The sequence below is a fragment of the Pholis gunnellus genome, assembly GCF_910591455.1.
Source record: "Pholis gunnellus genome assembly, chromosome: 19".
Lineage (NCBI taxonomy): Eukaryota > Metazoa > Chordata > Actinopteri > Perciformes > Pholidae > Pholis > Pholis gunnellus.
This window is the reverse complement of record NC_136546.1, coordinates 19,226,938-19,246,411: the sequence shown is the minus strand read 5'-3', so window position 1 is coordinate 19,246,411 and position 19,474 is coordinate 19,226,938. Positions and strand designations below refer to the sequence as shown.

The window sequence follows — 19,474 nt, the reverse complement described above, 5'->3', positions numbered from 1 at the left end:
GTCTGACAGACACAGTAACTTTATATTTGATTTGAAGTTAAGTTAGTTGAGTCAACGTTAAATCACACTTTCTAAGACGTGAATTTGAGACATCGCTCTAAAAATATAAACGAGAAGTGGCATCTGTCTTTCTGCAGAAGGGAAATTACAGGTCTAACATTGTTGCAACTTTCTGTGCAACTTTCAACATAAGGGACTGACGGCTCACACTGACAACATTTCATCCTTTTAAGGCTTTAAACCAAACCAACAGCTCTCACACCTCTAAAACATCCTCATATCCGTGTCGTGTATGCGGATCCGGAAATTGCAGATCATTGAGCTACAGATGCATTCAATGTACGTTACTGTTGTTTAGAAAAAAGAAAAAGGTTTATATGCTCCACCTACATGAGAACAAATGAGGAAGACGATGAGGAAGTTACTCCCTCTTACCTTCAGCTAATATATACTGCTGTCCTCTGTAGGAAGCACCAGTTTAGAGACTTGGACAGTTTAGAGCATCAGAACAGCAGAGATAGATAAGAACCATGTCTGACTTCAGATGGATTAAAACCTCTTTACTTCTGATTCTGGTGCTTCAGTTTACAGGTAAGAATACATATAATGTGTATATGACTACAAAAACATTACAAAAGCTTATTTATTAACTTCATGAATGTTATTTTATAACCTAACCTTCATTTAAAGAAGACAGACGAGTAGTGTGTTTGTTTTCCATCGAGGTGAATAGTGAGTTTAATGAACTCTTAGAAACCAACGATGAGGCACATTTGTAAACTGTTGTTGAATCTAAAATGATCTTCACACTGACATTAAAAGTCATGTTTTTATTTCTCTTTATTCTTTTTATTTCTCTCTTATCTTCTCAGCAGCAGCAACAGGACAACGTTATCCCTTCGTCACTGTCAGAGATGGAGATGAAGTCACTTTGCCTTGTAACAGTGTGATAGATGATCAAGAGAACTGTGACTCTACGATATGGTTCTTCAGTAATTCAAGAAGACCACCAGTAGATCTGGTTAGAGCTGGGCAGATTGTTGAAGAAGCCAACGCTAAATCAGACAGACTGAGTGTTTCAGAGAAATGTTCTCTGGTTATAAAGAATGTCACAGATGAAGATGTTGCTCGTTATGACTGCAGACAGTTCAGATCAGGACGACAACAAGGTGGAGATGCTGTGGTTTTTCTGTCTGTTGTTACCAGTGAGTATTCACATCATGATGTTTTCAAACTGTCTTGTCAGAACAATATTCTGAAACATTATAATAATCATGATTATAGTGATGAAGTTACTCTTCTTTCTCTCACAATGTCTCCATCTTCTCCAGTGACTGAACACGAGGACGATGATGAGGTGACGTTAAGATGCTCTGTGTCGACATATTTAGGATGTGAACACACAGTGAAGTGGCTGCTTCAGGGTCAAGATGTGGAGAAAGACGACAGAGACTTTAGGACATCACAGTCTTCCTGCTCCGCCTCTCTGACGTTTCTGACTTCTCATTTCATTTACACATCGAGGTTTAACTCATTGAAGTGTGAAGTTAAAGATCGTAACAAAGTGCAGCAGTTTTCTTTCAGAGATTCTCCCTCAGTTGAGAAAACAGGTGAGAACATTTTAAAGAAACTGACATGTGCTCTTCTTCACGTATTGTAAGTTCTTTAGTTTGTTGAGTTGTGTTAATGTGTTCAGGTGAAGACACAACAACAGCAACAACTGAGTCAACACCAACTGAAGACGACACTAAAGCAGCGAACACCACGACAACTTCTACAATCAGTGAAGCTTCACCAAAACCACAAAGTAGTGACTCAACATTTCATGTGTTAATCCTGTCAGTCTTTATCTCTCCTCACATTTAACTATTTTATTTTAGTGTTATATTTGTTACAGTTAGATTTTTATATTTAATGCTAAAAATAGAAAGTGATCAATATATTATTTATTTATTCATTTTTCGAGATGTCAGTGAAAGCATAAAACTGCTGGAGTGCAAGTTGTTCTCTGTAAATAAAGTCATAGACTTTAAACTGCCTTTTCTCTAATGTTGATGAATGAAATCACTTTATCAGGAAAAAATACAACTTTGCATTTTCATACTGATGTAAAGAAACATTCTCTTTCCAGGCTGGTGGAGGTTCATCTCTGTGTCTGTTGCATTAGCAGCACTCATAATAATAGTTGTGACCGTCAACATGTGGGCAAGAAATAAAGGTGAAGAACATCCACATATTAAATATCATAAAAGAGGATTTTTCCTGTTGAAACTAAAGTCGACTCTTTCTTTTGTCTCTTCAGAGAAGAAAACACAGATGGATCAAATCGCTGTGAGTTCTTTACAACCTAATAATGAAATGTTTTGTTTGTACAGTTGGCACTCTTCATTACATTCTGTTAAACAGTATGTTCTCACTGAAGCACTAGTGGTTTTAAAGGTTCTTTACTGTCTAGAGAGCATTTCTATTGCCTCCACATGGCTCTCAATGAGGGAGACAGCTGAGCCGGCGGCTAGCAGCTAACATGCTAAACAGAGCTAAAGATGCTAACAGCGCTATAAATGCTAACAGCGCTAAAGATGCTGATAAAGCTTTCAGTGTTTACATGAGTGTCTGCTGACTCAACTGTGAACTGTGTTCACTTTAAAAACATCAACAGTAATGTGGAAAGACAATGTGGGGGTTAGGGAGACTTTTGGGAGCTAAAGCCAAAGTGTACTCTAATGAACTGTGTGTCTTTACTTTAGTTCTTCTTTCCTTGTGATAAGTGTGGAGCAGTGGACGCCTACAGAGCACAGAAGTGGGATTGGAAGCTGTGGGTTTGATTGTGTTGTGTTGTTCCTCACAGGTGCGTTATGATGGAGAAGATGATACAGTGAACTATGAAAACATCAGACCTCCTGATGGAGTTTGACCAACACGTCTGCCTCCATCAGACTCCACTGATCTACTCGTCGTGATTTACATGAGTGGTTAGAGATTGGAAATAAGAAAAAGAAAATTGTCACAACAAACGTTAACGATAACTACACAATGCATGACCTAATCAGACCCCCAATGTGATGCTAACGCTAGCTGTTGTGGTTAGCCACGTCATGTGACCAACATATAATGTTTCAAGTGCCGATCAGCTTCATTACCATCTTCATCGTATCCCAGCTGCTGCTGATCTCGAGCCATATATTGTCCTTTATTGGGCTGTTGAGGTCGTCGCTGTGTTTCTGGTACAATATTGGGTGATGAGAAACCAAATTGATAAAACATTCCCTATTATGGCAGCAAGCTGCATGGAGCTGGTGGTATGGCATCTCTTGGAACAAAGGTTTTCATTGGTCAAACACATTTCAACAGGTGGACATCATCTGAAATCGAGGTCTGTCAGAATATGTTCCACAGTGGTGATGAAGCATTCATAAGAACCCAAAAAATCTGGTTTTGTACGTTTCTGTGAATATTTTTCTGATAAATTCGTGCTTGTTGTGAAACGTCTTTTATTACTTTATTTTAGTCCGGTGTCTTTTCCTGCATCAGTTGTACAAATGTGTCTCATCTGCAGCCCGTTCAGAACACAGCAGCTGGATTTTAACTTCATTTAACAGGAAACAACATTTCACTTTTGTTAACTTCCTTTATTTGTCTCCCAGCTGAACATTTCAGAGCTGATCTTAACATGTACTGTTTTATTTTTAAAGCTACAGCAGCTTGAGCTCAGTTTCATGTCTCTGTGTACAGAAGAACTCATTTTAATCCACTTTCATTTAACATTAACGTCTTTGTTGGGATGTGTTTGTGTCTCAATGGGTTTTCAGCCTTAATGGAGTCATTAACTCTCTTCTCTTTATAATATCTGATCACAATATAATCTGCAAATAAAGGTAGTTTTATTCTACACTGTGTTCTGTGCTTCCTCCATGTAGTAACAGTTTCATAATGGTGATTGAATGTCCTCCCTCTACTAGTGTTCAACCTCCCTCCTCTTGTCCACTTCATTAGTGAACCTTCTCTCTGTTTGGTTGAGCGGCTCTGTTCTCACTGAGCACTCAGATGTGTGTGAATACAGACAGAGATGCTCCCAAAGTGACCTGAGAATGTAAATGAAAGCCAAGGAGGTTCTCTAACCCGAGCGAGCCCCATTCGGGGTTCAGAGCGAGATATTTAATCTAAGAGAGCGTCGTAGAAATCAAAGTTCATAAAGAAATTTTAAAAATAAATACATTTTTTTTTTTTTTTTTTCGGAAAAAGTCTCCTTAACTTAATCATCTAAACTATTTTACACACTGCAAACACCATTATAAACTATTCTACTAACTAACTAAGAAGACCCGCCACAATATCATGTATTTTATGTCACATTCTGCGAGCCAACAACTCCGAGAATGCTTCGTAAACCGGGGCCATAGCGTCTATCTTAGCATATCACACAGCTAACAGCATTAGCGCTTCACACAGATTTCAACGGTATCGTCCAAATTACTCTCCGTCAAAGCGTTCAGGAGTTACAACCAAACAAGCCACAGAAAGCTCAACTCCCACACTACGAAATATTAGAACTCCATCATACCTTGAGTCGGTTTTCAGGGCGAAAACGGAGGAATTGTGAATTATTCCGTATTATAAATGTGTTCGTCTGCTTCCTGACTACGTCTGGAACTTAAAATGGCGTTTCTCCGTTCATCTGAGTTTATCTGGAGGTCAAAATGCCGGCGGCGAATCATACGGGGGGCTTGGGGCTTGTGGGCTGATCGCAGCACGGTTTTGGCTTTTTAGTGGCTGAAACTTCTGTCAATCACTTCATGGAACACACGGGTGTGTTCCAAATAAGCACCCAGTTCTAACGAGGTGTCACATGACAAGATGGGCCCAGCACAGCCTGAGCAAGCGCTCCAGAGGAGGAGATATGAGAGGTCAAAATGGTTCAAAATGATGCCAAACAGCTCTGTTATGATAGGTTGTACAATATGAGTGATAAACAAAGTGAAATATATAGTTATATAATATATAAAAGTACAATGGAACAGCTGCAAATCCTGGTTCGAAAATGAGAATTTGGCATGTTTATTTTTAGATAAACACCAAAAACTGGGGTTTGCTTCACTTTATTTACACCAAATCTTTTTGTGAGGCACCTGCACCCTTTGTGCTATGAATTGGGAATGTTTTTAGGCTAGCCAGGGACTCATAAAAAAAATTATTATTCGTAAAATTGCTTTATTTTCACAATTTCTTTCACAATTTTCAATTTGAGCTGTGTGCCATCTTCATTTACTATTAACCAGTAACATATACACAATATTTACCCATCAGAGCCGACCTCACAAGTGTTTCTGTTATAAAAAAAAAAAGAATTATTCAAATAGACCTTGTAGTTAGAGATTTATACTCTCTAGAGTATGGGTATGCAATTTTCGAGCAGAGGCTAAAAAATAGGCCTAGGGTTCAAGAGGATTTATTAAGTTGTTCACATTTCCTCTCCTTGTATTGCGCTAGAGTGTGGTGAGGTGAGTTGTATCCGGCGGAATAGAAAAGCATGTTTACTTTAATGCAAAAACGACACCGTTTGTCGTAGCCTGAAGCTGTAAAAACTGTCACAATCGTCAGATTTCCACCTCACCAAACGGTGAGAGTCAGGTTTCATATTGCAATGAATGTTCCACACTACACTCTGAAAATGCAGAAGAGGCTAAAACAGATCACGAAACATCTGCAAATGAAAGCTCAGTGTTTAATTTAAGTGTTGAACTAACATCAAATGTCCCCCTCTGTTCTCTCTCAACCTCTTTAATCACTGCCTGTCCTTTTCTCTGTGACTCCTCACTTGTCTCCTCATCAACGTGAATTACCAACAACATTTTATTTGGTCAATAACCAAAATATGGCACAAATATAAATGTTGACACGATGGAGGTCGACGGAGGAAAAGCTAATCACTAAGTTTAATCAGATAGTTGAGATATTTCAGTCTGGACCAAAGTGATGAGCCGATGAACCAGCTGAGAGTACATCATGTTTATAGTTCAACACAAACAGATTAGATTTGGTTGAAACTGACACATTGTGGATTCGTTAATGGGATTTCTGTCTGACAGACACAGTAACTTTATATTTGATTTGAAGTTAAGTTATTTGAGTCAACGTTAAATCACACTTTCTAAGACGGGAATTTGAGACATAGCTCTAAAAATATAAACTAGAAGTGGCATCTGTCTTTCTGCAGAAGGGAAATTACAGGTCTAAAATTGTTTGAGGAAAGAAAAAATAGAGGGAGGAGGAAGTTACACTTTACTAATCAGAGGAAGTAGATTCAACGTTCTTCTTTAAGACGAAACAAGTTCAGAGACGAGTAGAAGAAGCAGAGAGACGAGAGACGGAGAGGAACCATGTCTGAATTCAGATGGATTAAAACCTCTTTACTTCTGATTCTGGTGCTTCAGTTTACAGGTAAGAATACATATAATGTGTATATGACTACAGAAACATTACAAAAGCTTATTTATTAACATCATCAATGTCATTTTATAACCTAACCTTCATTTAAAGAAGACAGACGAGTAGTGTGTTTGTTTTCCATCGAGGTGAATAGTGAGTTTAATGAACTCTTAGAAACCAACGATGAGGCACATTTGTAAACTGTTGTTGAATCTAAAATGATCTTCACACTCACATTAAAAGTCATGTTTTTATTTCTCTTTATTCTTTTTATTTCTCTCTCATCTTCTCAGCAGCAGCAACAGGACAACTTTATCTCTACGTCACTGTCAGAGATGGAGATGAAGTCACTTTGCCTTGTAACAATGAGATAGATGGTCAAGAGAACTGTGACTCTACTGAGTGGCTCTTCACTGGTTCAAGAAGACCAGCAGTAGATCTGGTTAGAGATGGTCAGATTGTTGAAGCAGTCAAAGCTAAATCAGACAGACTGAGTGTTTCAGAGAAATGTTCTCTGCTTATAAAGGATGTCAAAGATGAAGATGCTGGTGAATATGACTGCAGACAGTTCAGATCAGGACGACAACAAGGTCGAGATGTTGTGGTTTATCTGTATGTTGTTACCAGTGAGTATTCACATCATGATGTTTTCAAACTGTCTTGTCAGAACAATAAACTGAAACATTATAATAATCATGATTACAGTGATGAAGTTACTCTTCTTTCTCTCACAATGTCTCCATCTTCTCCAGTGACTGAACACGAGGACGATGATGAGGTGACGTTAAGATGCTCTGTGTCTGCATATGTAGAATGTAGACACACAGTGAAGTGGCTGCTTCAGGGTCAAGATGTGGATGAAGACAACACAGACTTTAGGACATCACAGTCTTCCTGCTCCACCTCTCTGACGTTTCTGACTTCTCATTTCATTTACACATCGAGGTTTAATTCATTTAAGTGTGAAGTGACCAGAGGTAACAAAGTTCAGCAGTTTTCTTTCAGAAATTCTCCCTCAGGTGAGAAAACAGGTGAGAACATTAAAGTCACTCATGATCACTTTTCTTCACGTATTGTAAGTTCTTTAGTTTGTTGAGTTGTGTTAATGTGTTCAGGTGAAGACACAATAACAACAACAACTGAGTCAACACCAACTGATGACGACACTAAAGCAGCGAACACCACGACAACTTCTGCAATCAGTGAAGCTTCACCAAAACCACAAAGTAGTGACTTTCATAGACTTTAAACTGCCTTTTCTCTAATGTTGATGAATGAAATCATTTTATCAGGAAAAAATACAACTTTGCATTTTCATACTGATGTAAAGAAACATTCTCTTTCCAGGCTGGTGGAGGTTCATCTCTGTGTCTGTTGCATTAGCAGCACTCATAATAATAGTTGTGACCGTCAACATGTGGGCAAGAAATAAAGGTGAAGAACATCCACATATTGAATATTATAAAAGAGGATTTACTGTAAGGATTTCAGATACTTGAACCCAAAAGCACAACTTGGAGACAAAATACAAGTTTAGTTCTTTTACTTGAGTTCAGGCAGGGTGACAACCGGGAGGTCAGTCAAACAGGCAAACAAATCCAATAAGGGGCAGGAAGAAATCCAAGGTCGAAAACAGGCAGATCAGGAACAAAGATACGCTGGAGAACTTGGGAATAACACACAAGACAATCTGGCAGGGAACAGGTGCAAGTGAGGGGACCTCACTAGTGAGGGCTAATGAGGTAACGGGCTGCAGGTGAGGTGGGTGTGGAGGAACAGGTGAGGGGAATGAGAGGTGATTGGGTGTGAATGGTAGAATCTGAAATGACAGGAGAGTTAATTAAACAAGCAAACAGGATGAAAACAAACTAATATGAAGCGGAATTTGTGACATTTTTACTGTTGAAACTAAAGTCGACTCTTTCTTTTGTCTCTTCAGAGAAGAAAACACAGATGGATCACATCGCTGTGAGTTCTTTACAACCTAATAATGAAATGTTTTGTTTGTACAGTTGGCACTCTTCATTACATTCTGTTATACAGTATTTTATCACTGAAACACTAGTGGCTTTAAAGGTTCTTTACTGTCTAGAGAGCATTTCTATTGCCTCCACATGGCTCTCAATGAGGGAGACAGCTGAGCCGGCGGCTAGCAGCTAACATGCTAACAGCGCTATAAATGCTAACAGAGCTAAAGATGCTGATAAAGCTTTCAGTGTTTACATGAGTGTCTGCTGACTCAACTGTGAACTGCGTTCACTTTAAAAACATCAACAGTAATGTGGAAAGACAATGTGGGGGTTAGGGAGACTTTTTAGAGCTAAAGCCAAAGTGTACTTTAATGAACTGTGTGTCTTTACTTTAGTTCTTCTTTCCTTGTGATAAGTGTGGAGCAGTGGACGCCTACAGATCACAGAAGTGGGATTGGAAGGTGTGGGTTTGATTGTGTTGTGTTGTTCCTCACAGGTGCGTTATGATGGAGAAGATGATACAGTGAACTATGAAAACATCAGACCTCCTGATGGAGTTTGACCAACACGTCTGCCTCCATCAGACTCCACTGATCATAGTGTTCCGTGTTGCCATGTTCCATTTCCCTCAGATTAAACTCTGACTATTCCTCATCACCCACATTAGCTTTAACTTGCAACTGAAGTGTGTGCATGTACATGCATATATGTGTGTTTGCAGACCATGTGCTTGTATATTTTATGTGCATGTTTGCATTTTTGTGGTTCTTGGTATTTGGTTTTCATTCATTCTTGTGTTTATGTTAATAAACTTACACGCAGTAAAGCTTTCCTTGTATTGTGTCCATCATTTTGTGGATCCAGCCTTAACATAAGATTAGGCAGGTCAGAATCCTGTCCCAATAGTAGCATGTGGTTGTCCATGATGACCTGTGTGTGGCTTGCTTTTTGTGTAGTAAAACTATGAATACATAAATTCAAATCATGTGTCCTATCTTCCTGAATCTCAAAAGGAGGATGTTTTTCGACTGATTTGTGGCCATCTTGCTTTGTTTTCAGATGCACCTACTTGCAAAAATGTAACGCAGCACGACACTGTTGGGATCTGGCTGGAGCGCGTTTGGTTTTCAGCAAATATTAAAAACTAAATTATTGACATCGATGGAATTATTTACGTCAATAAGAATATTGACAATTATTAATAATAATAGGGCATCGCCCTGAGATCAGGAACCATTAAAATGTCAATAGTCAAAGTACTATTCCACATTCAGAGTGAACAGTGACGGTTTGAAATTGAGCGTAGGCAACATATCCAGCTATAATCACAATACACATGCACAAAGTAACCACAGAAAGCTGCTCTTTAAAGTATAACATAGTTTATTAAGTTCTAATAACATTGATCAAGTCAAATAATACAATACAATTACTATCTAAAATCAACAATCTGTGGTGAGAGTGTGTGTGTGTGTGTGTGTGGGTGGGAAGCGAGAAACGCGTTTACACACCATGTGTGTCTGAGATAGGTTGCAAAACCTTTAAGGTGTGTGTGTGTGTGTGTGTGTGTGTGTGTGGATTAGTCAAACAAAAAGTCAAAGTAACAAAGAGAAAAACAAAACAAAAGAACCCTCAAAAGCGAGGCATATCCTCACCGCCGCAGTAAAATACGGAAACTGTTTCGCCCGACTGGCGAACTTAGATTCGGCCAGCCGCGGTTCTGGTCTTTTAACTGATAAAGTAACAGAACCAACCTCACTTGCGGTGACTGATCTAACACAACACTATTACAACAGCATGTAATACAACAGTAGTTTCTTCACAGCACTAACGGAACTCGGCGGTCTGCAAACATACACAAGACACAAGCCTCTTACTCTGTGGCGGTCGATGTTAAGTTAAGGGAATTCTCGTCCTTACGACCGGCAAAATGTTGACGTTAACGGGGGAGAGAACGAGGCATAGGAGTATCTGTTCTCTTCTTCAGGATCCCCAAAAAATGCAGTCTATTGTTCGTCCAGTGAACTTAACGCCTCACAGGGCTCGGTGTGACTTTAACCCAAATCAGGCTGTTGACTACCATAGGCCCATGCAGGCCCAACTCCCTTTGTTCCAACCACATGGTGAAGTCCCAACAACACTGACGTGGGTGATAATGCTCTTATCAAGCAGCGCCCTTATTGTGTGAACCCTGTCAAGCGAGAATTGATGCAAAAAGAGGTTGAGTACTTGATAACCGATGGTCTTGCAGTTCCCAGCCCCAGCTCTTGGAGTTCACCCTGTTTACTGGTTCCATAAGTTGACTTGACTCCGAGGTTCTGCACAGACTATCGGAAAGTTAACAATGGAACTGGGCCCAACTCTTTTCCTCTTCCGGCATTGATAGGGCGGGAGCAGCTTGTTTTGTGACCATCTGTCATCTCTGCCTTTGTCACCCCTGACAATTTCCTTCAGCACACTGTGATGGCATTTTGCATGTGTAATGCCACCTTTCAGAGACTCGTGTGGTTATCTGGTGTGGCTAACTGTGAGGCATGCATAGATTTCCGTTGTACCTGACTGGGAGAGTCACATGAACACTCTCCTGACTTTTTTCCAGCGCTTTGCAAAGGCCCCACTGACCCTGCACCTTTGTGAATTTGCAAAAACCACCATCACTTATCTTGGGAAGGAAGTAGGTCAGGGACAGGTTCGCCCCATTGCAGACAGGCTGCCGCCACTAAACCTCAGCTGCGGCATTACCCAGGACTAGCAGGTTACTATAGGGCTTTCGTCGCAACTTTTGTTTGATGTTTCTCCCCTTTCTGACCTCGCCTGCTCTGCTCGGTAGTTGCTGGAGTACAAGTTGTGAAAGCTGTCTTGTGCAACTCTCCAGTTCTTGCTGCCCCCAACTTTGCTGTTCTGTTCAAGCTTAAACACTCAGCAGGCATTGGCCACCCTGTCTGCTATCTTTCCACGAAGGTCTCGCAGACCAAGCAGAACTGAATTTACTAATTACAGGAAGTGGATTCAACGTTTGTCTTCAAAAACGAAACAAGTTCAGAGACGAGTAGAAGAAGCAGAGAGACAAGAGACGGAGAGGAACCATGTCTGAATTCAGATGGATTAAAACCTCTTTACTTCTGATTCTGGTGCTTCAGTTTACAGGTAAGAATACATATAATGTGTATATGACTACAGAAACATTACAAAAGCTTATTTATTAACATCATTAATGTTATTTTATAACCTAACCTTCATTTAAAGAAGACAGACGAGTAGTGTGTTTGTTTTCCATCGAGGTGAATAGTGAGTTTAATGAACTCTTAGAAACCAACGATGAGGCACATTTGTAAACTGTTGTTGAATCTAAAATGATCTTCACACTGACATTAAAAGTCATGTTTTTATTTCTCTTTATACTTTTTATTTCTCTCTCATCTTCTCAGCAGCAGCAACAGGACAACTTTATCTCTACGTCAATGTTAGAGATGGAGATGAAGCCACTTTGCCTTGTAACAATGTGAGAGATGATCAAGAGAACTGTGACTCTACTCAGTGGACCTTCACTGATTCAAGAAGACCACCAACATCAGTCGTTCTGGTTGAAGATGGGCAGATTGTTGAAGAAGCCAAAGCTAAATCAGACAGACTGAGTGTTTCAGAGAAATGTTCTCTGGTTATAAAGAATGTCACAGATGAAGATGTTGCTCGTTATGACTGCAGACAGTTCAGATCAGGACGATCAGCTCATGTTTATCTGTCTGTTGTTACCAGTGAGTATTTACATCGTGATGTTTTCAGAACATAATTTCGCTTGAATTTGATTTTTGAGGCACAAAAATGTCGCCTTGAAATCTTAACAAGAAAACAAAACGTTTTTAGTCCAAATTAACAGGATTAAGAGTGATGAGTGATCGCCTTCATTTTTCAGATGAAAAGTCAAAGTATCACCAGAGTTCATCCTGAGAGGTAGTGAGAGTAGTGGAGACATTTCACTAAAAGCCAGAAATGTCAAGCTGCTGGCAGAACCAGCGGGTCACCAGCGTCTGCATGCTTCATCCTCAGGGGATCATGATTGACTGTACAAGAGTTCATGAAAATCCATCCAATGGTTGTTGACATATTTCAGTTTGGAACAAAGCGGAGGACCGACCGTCACTAGTATGAATAATCTAGACGTATCGGGGCCATTATGGAGCCAGGGTAGGGATGTAATATCCCAAGAAATGAATCTGATTTTCTCAGACGATTAAAGTCATACATTTGAGAGAAAAAAAACTTTAATATTCTTATCTGCCATCATCGAGTCCATCCTCTGCTCCTCCATCACGGTCTGGTACGCTGCAGCCACTGCCAAGGACAAGGGCAGGCTGCAGCGCATCATTCGCTCTGCTGAGAGGGTGATTGGCTGCAATCTGTCGTCCCTCCAGGACTTGTTTGCTTCAAGGACCCTGAAGCGAGCAAGAAAGATTGTAGCCGACCCCTCTCACCCTGGACACAAACTGTTCGTGCCTCTTCCATCTGGCAGGAGGCTGAGGTCCATCAGGACCAAGACCTCCTGACACATGAACAGCTTCTTCCCTTCCGCAGTCGGGCTCATTAACAGAGCCCGGGACTCCCACTGACTGTCATCCCCAGGATAAATTCCTACCGGTCACTCCCTTGCATCCCTTCGATCCGTATTTCACTCGACACTTTTACACTACACATCTTACTTGTTTATAGTCCTGTTATCTGTTCGTTTGTGCACTTTATTTTATATTTCACTTTATTTTATATCCCCCTGTAAATTTTAATGTTTCTACTTGCACTGATTGTTGTTGATTGTTAAATGTTAAGCACCTTCCCGTCATGTCAAATTCCTTGTACGTTCAACATACCATGGCAATAAACGGTTCTGATTCTGATAAATGTTCTGATGTAACCGATGCTATTGCAGCTGCTACGCTATCCTCTTCAGGAGCCGCCATTGTTGTTTAGAATAAACAATCGCCTCTCTGTTTGGCGTCACACTCACCAGAGCCCCGCCCCTAGCTGCCAGTAGCTCCTCCTAGGATGCCGATTGGTCCTCGCTCTGCCTTGTAGGACACAAATGCATTACTTGAGGCCTGAAATGATGGATTTTCGTGTGATATGTAATCCTGCGATATCCCGAGAATCCAGCTGCAGTGAAAGAAACACAATGTGATGTGATTTATGTCCTTTTTTTGTGATATGATGAGCTTGATACAACTTCGCAGAGTGAACACACAATCACACTTTCATTATTTGCCATTAACACGTTTTTGCACACGTACATTTATTACTTTATTTGGGATTATTTTTCTTTTTCAGTTTAGAGCTGAAATGTTCCTCTGTAGTTTATTCTCCAGGGAACCAGAGACCACCTAATCACAGCACTTTGAGTTGGCAATGAACTGAAGTGGATTTCTTAAAAATCTATATCACAAACAGTAACTTATGGTGCGTTCAGGTACTGAGGGTTTGTTTGTGTCGCAGGTGAATAAGGAAGAACATGAAGGTGTGGTGGACTATGGAAACTTTGGAGTTCCTTCTGTTTCAGTCAGACTCCACTGATCAACAGCTTCCACATCAACGTCAAATCATCAGACAAAAGACTCCAATACAGTTAAAAATAACAAGATTAATCAAATGTATTTTCCTTAATAATATTTACCTTTCAACTTAACATTTCAGAGCTGATTTTAAGATGTACTGCTTGTTTTTGAAGCTACAGCAACCAGAGCTCAGTTTCATGTGTTTTGCATTTTTACTGTCAAATAAAGATCAAATAAAAACTCTGTTCTCAGCTTTCTTGCTCATCGTTCTCATATTTCAAACACAACAACCTAAATCATTTATATCTCTCACCAGAGAGTGGCAGCAGAGATCCTTCACAACAAACTCCTCCACTGATGGATCTGATGTCACAGACCACACTACTAACATGCTTCTGCTCAGCTCTCACAGTAAAAAGTCTCTCTGTTCAGTTGAACGCCTCCGTTTGCACACGGCTCTAACTTTTCTCTAAATAACATTTGAATGCATGTAAACTGATCTGAGCTCAGGCTGCGTTCAGACGTTCACTGTGGATGCTCATGACCTCTTTACTGTAGCTGTTAGATGACTCCATGTTATTCTCACACGTCGTTAAACCCTGACGTGGTGACGTCACACACACTCGGATAAAACATCGACTTTTGTAGTTTTATGGTTGAAAACAAACTAGTTCAGCTACTTGTTAACGTTTCGACTGTTAGAGACAGTTGAGTCAGACACTCGTGAACATGTTCATCATTTATGTTTCTCATGTCCTCACTAGAGGGTCAAACCTCCAGATCTCTGCTGCTGTTGTTACGCACATTCTCACTAAAACACTTCTCCTTCAGTTCTCAGAAAAGCTGCAAAGAAACAACGAGGAACCAGCAGGTCTCAGACACCACATGTTGCTTTGCTGCAAACATTTATCTTAACTAACAGTCTTCACACTCTCTACTTCCTCTAGTTTATTTTATCCTCCCTGTAAATAAAAATGTAGATTTTAATATAATAAACTATAAAGTTTCAAACTGTTTCACTCTCTTGACATCCACAAGAAGCTCAGAGAATAAAAGTTAATATCACGCATCAATTCATCAGCCAGCAGAGGAGAGATGACGTCATCGTGAGGAAGTGAAGACAGGAAGTATTATAGTTGAAAACAATTCAGCTACTTAACATTTAACATTTAACATTTAGGCTGTTAGAGACAGTTGAGTCAGACACTCGCAAAACTCACAAAAGCTTTCTTGCTCATCGTTCTCATATTTCAAACACAACAACCTAAATCATTTATATTTCTCACCAGAGAGTGGCAGCAGAGATCCTTCACAACACAATCACACACTCACGTGTGATTGTTGAGCGTCTTTATTCTAAAATCCATGTGTGTAATTCTGTGAGCTGCTGAATGTGCTCAGTAACATCTACATGGACGAAATACTTTCCAGGAATCTTAATTTCATGAAAGTAAAAAGGGAACAATGACGTGAGTAGACAGTCTACAAACGGACTGTTCATGCCAAAGAAATAGATATACTGTAAAGAGACAGAAGAACAAAGGAGAGAAGGATGGAGTGATATGATATTTGTATATCTGCAAATTTACTAATGACACTGCAGCTGCAGCACATAAAGGAAAGTGAGCAACAGAGTGAAGTATTTGAGACAATGCAGTTCCCTCCTCTGCCAGATACAGAAAGCAGACATTTGCTCACAAGATTCACTTGAATGGGAGACACTGCAGAGGAATAAGGTCAAAAATACATATATGTCTACTAGATATCACGATGAAACCTCCCCAGTTGATTACTTACATTAAGACAGTTGTATTTTGTATTACAAGCTTTCTGAAAATGTCATGTTTAAATATGCAAATGAGGAATGTTGTGTGAGAAAGCAGAACCTACACACACACACACACACACACACACACACACACACACACACACACACACACACTGTATCTCTCTTTCTCAAACACACATACACACGTTTATAGACAGTAATTAGTGTGTGTGTTGAGCATGAAGAAATTGCTGTGTTTTTTTTTTTTTTTTTTTGGGGGGGGGGGGGGGGGGGGGGGGGTTGTTAACGCAGATTAGGACAAAGAGCTGCCAAACAAACTGATTCTGCTTCACCGGCGCTCCCCTACAGTAGTACATGGCACATTCCAGACACACGAAGGCCTCTAAAGACGAGGGGATTAGGATGAGGAAATGAATTACAACATATATTTATATATATATCTATATATAGATATATATATATTAGCTCCTGAAGATCTCTAAATGTGTTGTTTGCCACCAACTCTCTGAAGCAAGTTTCAGAAAACAAGCTATAAGTTTTGAGGGAACTTCAGTCTTGAATGTTTCTCTGTGAGTTAAATTAAAACTTTCATTTTGGTGAAATGCTAATTAATTTATGTTTTTACTGTTCAATGTGGATTTTTTGTTAGGCTGAAATATGGCAAAGCACCACACTTTATCTCTCCAACCCCACCCATGAATGAGAATAATTACATCATTCTGCATACAAATGGGCTAATTTAGGAGTTTTTTTTCTCTTTCTTTTATTCTCAGGGTCTGGTGGACCATGACCCACTTTAAATACCCAATCACAACTGGGAGAACATCTCCTGAGCCAATGGGACGCTTGGCGCCACCCACCTTCATGCATAGTAATAAGTAGTGGAATAATAGCACAAGGGGGGACTCTTGCAGAAGCCGCAGCTTGCCTCAGTGTGTTTTGGAGATTACTTTGCCTCCCCGAAAAAACCTTCACCATGGTCGACGCCTTCTGTGCCACTTGGAAACTGGTCGACAGTGACAATTTTGATGAGTACATGAAAGCACTCGGTGAGTAACAGTTTTTAATTCTTTATTTTTCTTCCTTTCAGTTATGCTCTGTTTCATTTCACTCACACCGGCAACAGATTCAGAGGATGTTAACAGCCACACGTTTCACCCCTCTGCCCTGGTCAGGTGTGGGCTTTGCCACCCGGCAGGTTGGTAATGTGACCAAGCCGACTGTAATCATCAGCCAGGACGGGGACAAGGTGGTGGTTCGCACCCAGAGCACCTTCAAAAACACAGAGATCTCCTTCAAGCTGGGAGAGGAGTTTGACGAAGCCACCGCTGATGACAGGAACTGCAAAGTAAGTTGAAAGAAAGAAAATCTTCTTCATGAAAATATTAAGATCCACTAACTTTTAGAAACCAGCAGAGCTCGGATGGTTTCTAAGAAGTGTTCTGCAATAGTAGAAGTAGTTTAACTGGGTTTTAATTCAAATATTCCTCAATAAATAACTCGTATTTAATTTAAGATCTCTCTCTCACCACGTTCATGGGTCGAGAAGATGTTAAAAAGATTGTACTTCTGATCAAACTTGGAGTCGGGGCGGTTCCTTTGTTCCTCTGTTTGTGGGTCACTGAGACGACATCTGTATGCGCTGATTTTTCCGCTTCGCTTGCTGAAAGCATTCTCCTCTTTTGTCTTCCAGTCCACGGTGACCATGGACGGAGACAAGCTGGTCCACGTCCAGAAGTGGGACGGCAAAGAGACCAAGTTCGTCCGGGAAATCAAGGACGGCAAGTTGGTCATGGTAAGACGAACACACACCGATCACACACATTCCTGTCCCACTTTATCAACACACACACGACTTAAATAGAGTCTAATTACTGAGAGAATAGAAATAAAACCTAAAATTATGAAAGTTATTGTGTATCCAAGTGGCTATAAATGACAGTTTCTTCTAGCTGTAAGCAGAGTACTCAGCATCTGGGAAATGTGTTGTGCATTATTGGAATATAGCAGCAAAATATACATTGTTTCATAAAGTATTTATGACGTTTCCACAGCTCAGAGATCATTTTAATATCACTGGAAGCACTGAGAATACAACTCTTCTGCCTTCTGTTCATCTCTTATTCTTCTGTGTGTTTAAATGAAAATAATATTTCAAACTTATGGTGAATCCAGAAGTTTATATCAGTGAGCAATTCTAGAGGGCAATGCTCAGTTTGTGCAGAAATGAAGGACTTTAAAAAGAAAGGCCCAGGGGCCCGAAAGGGTCAGGGGCCTCTCTAGCTTTCACCTCCATAAGAGACACATACCAAACAGGAAGAGACTCAAAATAACCACAAAGAAACATAAAATGATTACAAATAGACGCAACGCAACAGAGGAGAGAGACAACATGACTACAGAATAAGACAAAATTACCACAAAGAGACACAAAACAAAAGAGATGTGTAACAGCTACACAAAGATGCAAAACAAGAACAACAAAAAATGATCGAGTCCGTCTCATAATCCGCCTATAAATGCTGCAAACAAATAAGTAATAAAAAGCCCAAAAAAAACTCTTTCTGAGGCTCCAAAAATGCAGCAAAACAACTTAGTTTTGTTGTGATGTGATGAATGAATGAATGTGCTTTTGTACACATTCATAGTCAAATCAGCTTGTTTGTATTGAACAAAGTGAACCACTACAGCTGCCAGACGCTGCCTCTCTCCATCCTCCACTCGGTCGCTGCACTTTTCTGTCGGTATAACGGTGGATTTGTGAACTTTCACCTCTCCGTCATGGTAACCGGCTTCTCTCCCCTGCAGAATTTGACCTTTGACGACATCCATGCGGTGCGTAGCTATGAGAAGGCGTGAGTGCTCCGACAGCATCCCACCCCCGGCCAAGAAGTGTTGATTTTATAATTATTATTGACTGTATGCTTCTCTTTGCACTTCATCCTCCTCTACATGTACACGGCCTGCAGGCTGCACATGTTTTGTAATTTTTTTTTTTTTTTATATGAAAACATTTCTGTCTTTGCAACCCTGTGTGAAACATGAATTAAAAAAAAACACAGAGAGTAAATGTTTGTCTCTTCTCTTGTTTATTGATGTCGTGATGGTTCCATCATTCAATATGGTCGACGAGAGAATAAATACTCCTCATTTGATTTAACCCGATCCAGAGGGTATCTGTAGATGTGCCACTTTATTATAATGACAAAAATACACTGCTTCCCACCGCGGCTGTAAACCTGGTGGCACAATGAGACAAAGTTGGAGAAAGTGCATCAATATGTTTCCTCTCGCTTCAGAGTTATGTTCTAGAAGGGTCGGTTCACCCAAACGTATACTTTATCGCTCACCTCCAGGTATCTAGTCTGAGAAATGTCAATGTGTTTTCATTGAAACTGCTTTCTAACAACGAAATACTCCCGAGGAAGTCTGCCGAAAGCACAGTCTGTAAAAGGGGCTGATGTCAAAGCTCGGTTCACCTTCACTGTGTCGGGGTGAAAACTGATTTGTAAAGAGGAAACTATACCCGCTTGGCTCGCGAACTGACCCTTTAATCCCAACATACATTTGAGGCGTCACAATAAATACATTGAGAGGAAAGAGAAGAAGATCTATGTTGCACAAATTGTTTTGTGTGTGTGTGTGTTTTTTAAGAATCTCTACCAGGAGAAACAGGTGATTGATTGTGTGTGTGTGTGTGTGTGTGTGTGTGCACCTCTTTGTCTGTCCGCGGCTAATCTCGCATTATA

The 19,474-nt window shown here is 40.2% G+C and overlaps 2 protein-coding genes and 1 long non-coding RNA gene across 3 annotated transcripts; all 3 read left to right on the top strand.

Moving 5' to 3' along the window:
• Positions 1 to 1,494: 1,494 nt before the first annotated feature.
• Positions 1,495 to 2,209, top strand: LOC306711325. Its single transcript, XR_013767517.1, has 3 exons — positions 1,495 to 1,610; positions 1,697 to 1,807; positions 2,132 to 2,209. It is a non-coding gene; the product is annotated as an uncharacterized lncRNA (long non-coding RNA).
• A 4,727-nt stretch (positions 2,210 to 6,936) lies between these two features.
• On the top strand, positions 6,937 to 9,216 carry LOC306711876 (uncharacterized protein). The gene is made up of 6 exons (XM_079180944.1): positions 6,937 to 7,052; positions 7,179 to 7,445; positions 7,542 to 7,652; positions 7,774 to 7,860; positions 8,366 to 8,394; positions 8,893 to 9,216. Coding segments are annotated over exons 1-6 (561 nt in total). The 5' UTR covers positions 6,937 to 7,051; the 3' UTR covers positions 8,959 to 9,216.
• Positions 9,217 to 16,647: 7,431 nt separating this feature from the next.
• LOC306711185 (fatty acid-binding protein, brain) lies at positions 16,648 to 18,688 on the top strand. Its single transcript, XM_079179997.1, has 4 exons — positions 16,648 to 16,774; positions 16,901 to 17,073; positions 17,419 to 17,520; positions 18,534 to 18,688. Exons 1-4 carry the CDS (start codon positions 16,702 to 16,704, stop codon positions 18,582 to 18,584), a joined length of 399 nt encoding a protein of 132 aa, XP_079036123.1. The 5' UTR covers positions 16,648 to 16,701; the 3' UTR covers positions 18,585 to 18,688.
• The last annotated feature ends 786 nt before the right edge of the window (positions 18,689 to 19,474 follow it).

Coding starts and splice junctions, on each gene's coding strand:
- LOC306711876 (XM_079180944.1), top strand. Junction 7,446..7,541: donor TTTCAGAAATTCTCCCTCAG/GTGAGAAAACAG, acceptor TAATGTGTTCAG/GTGAAGACACAATAACAACA. Junction 8,395..8,892: donor CACAGATGGATCACATCGCT/GTGAGTTCTTTA, acceptor TGTTCCTCACAG/GTGCGTTATGATGGAGAAGA.
- LOC306711185 (XM_079179997.1), top strand. CDS start 16,702: ATGGTCGACGCCTTCTGTGCCACTTGGAAACTGGTCGACAGTGACAAT. Junction 16,775..16,900: donor TGAGTACATGAAAGCACTCG/GTGAGTAACAGT, acceptor TGCCCTGGTCAG/GTGTGGGCTTTGCCACCCGG. Junction 17,074..17,418: donor CTGATGACAGGAACTGCAAA/GTAAGTTGAAAG, acceptor TTTGTCTTCCAG/TCCACGGTGACCATGGACGG.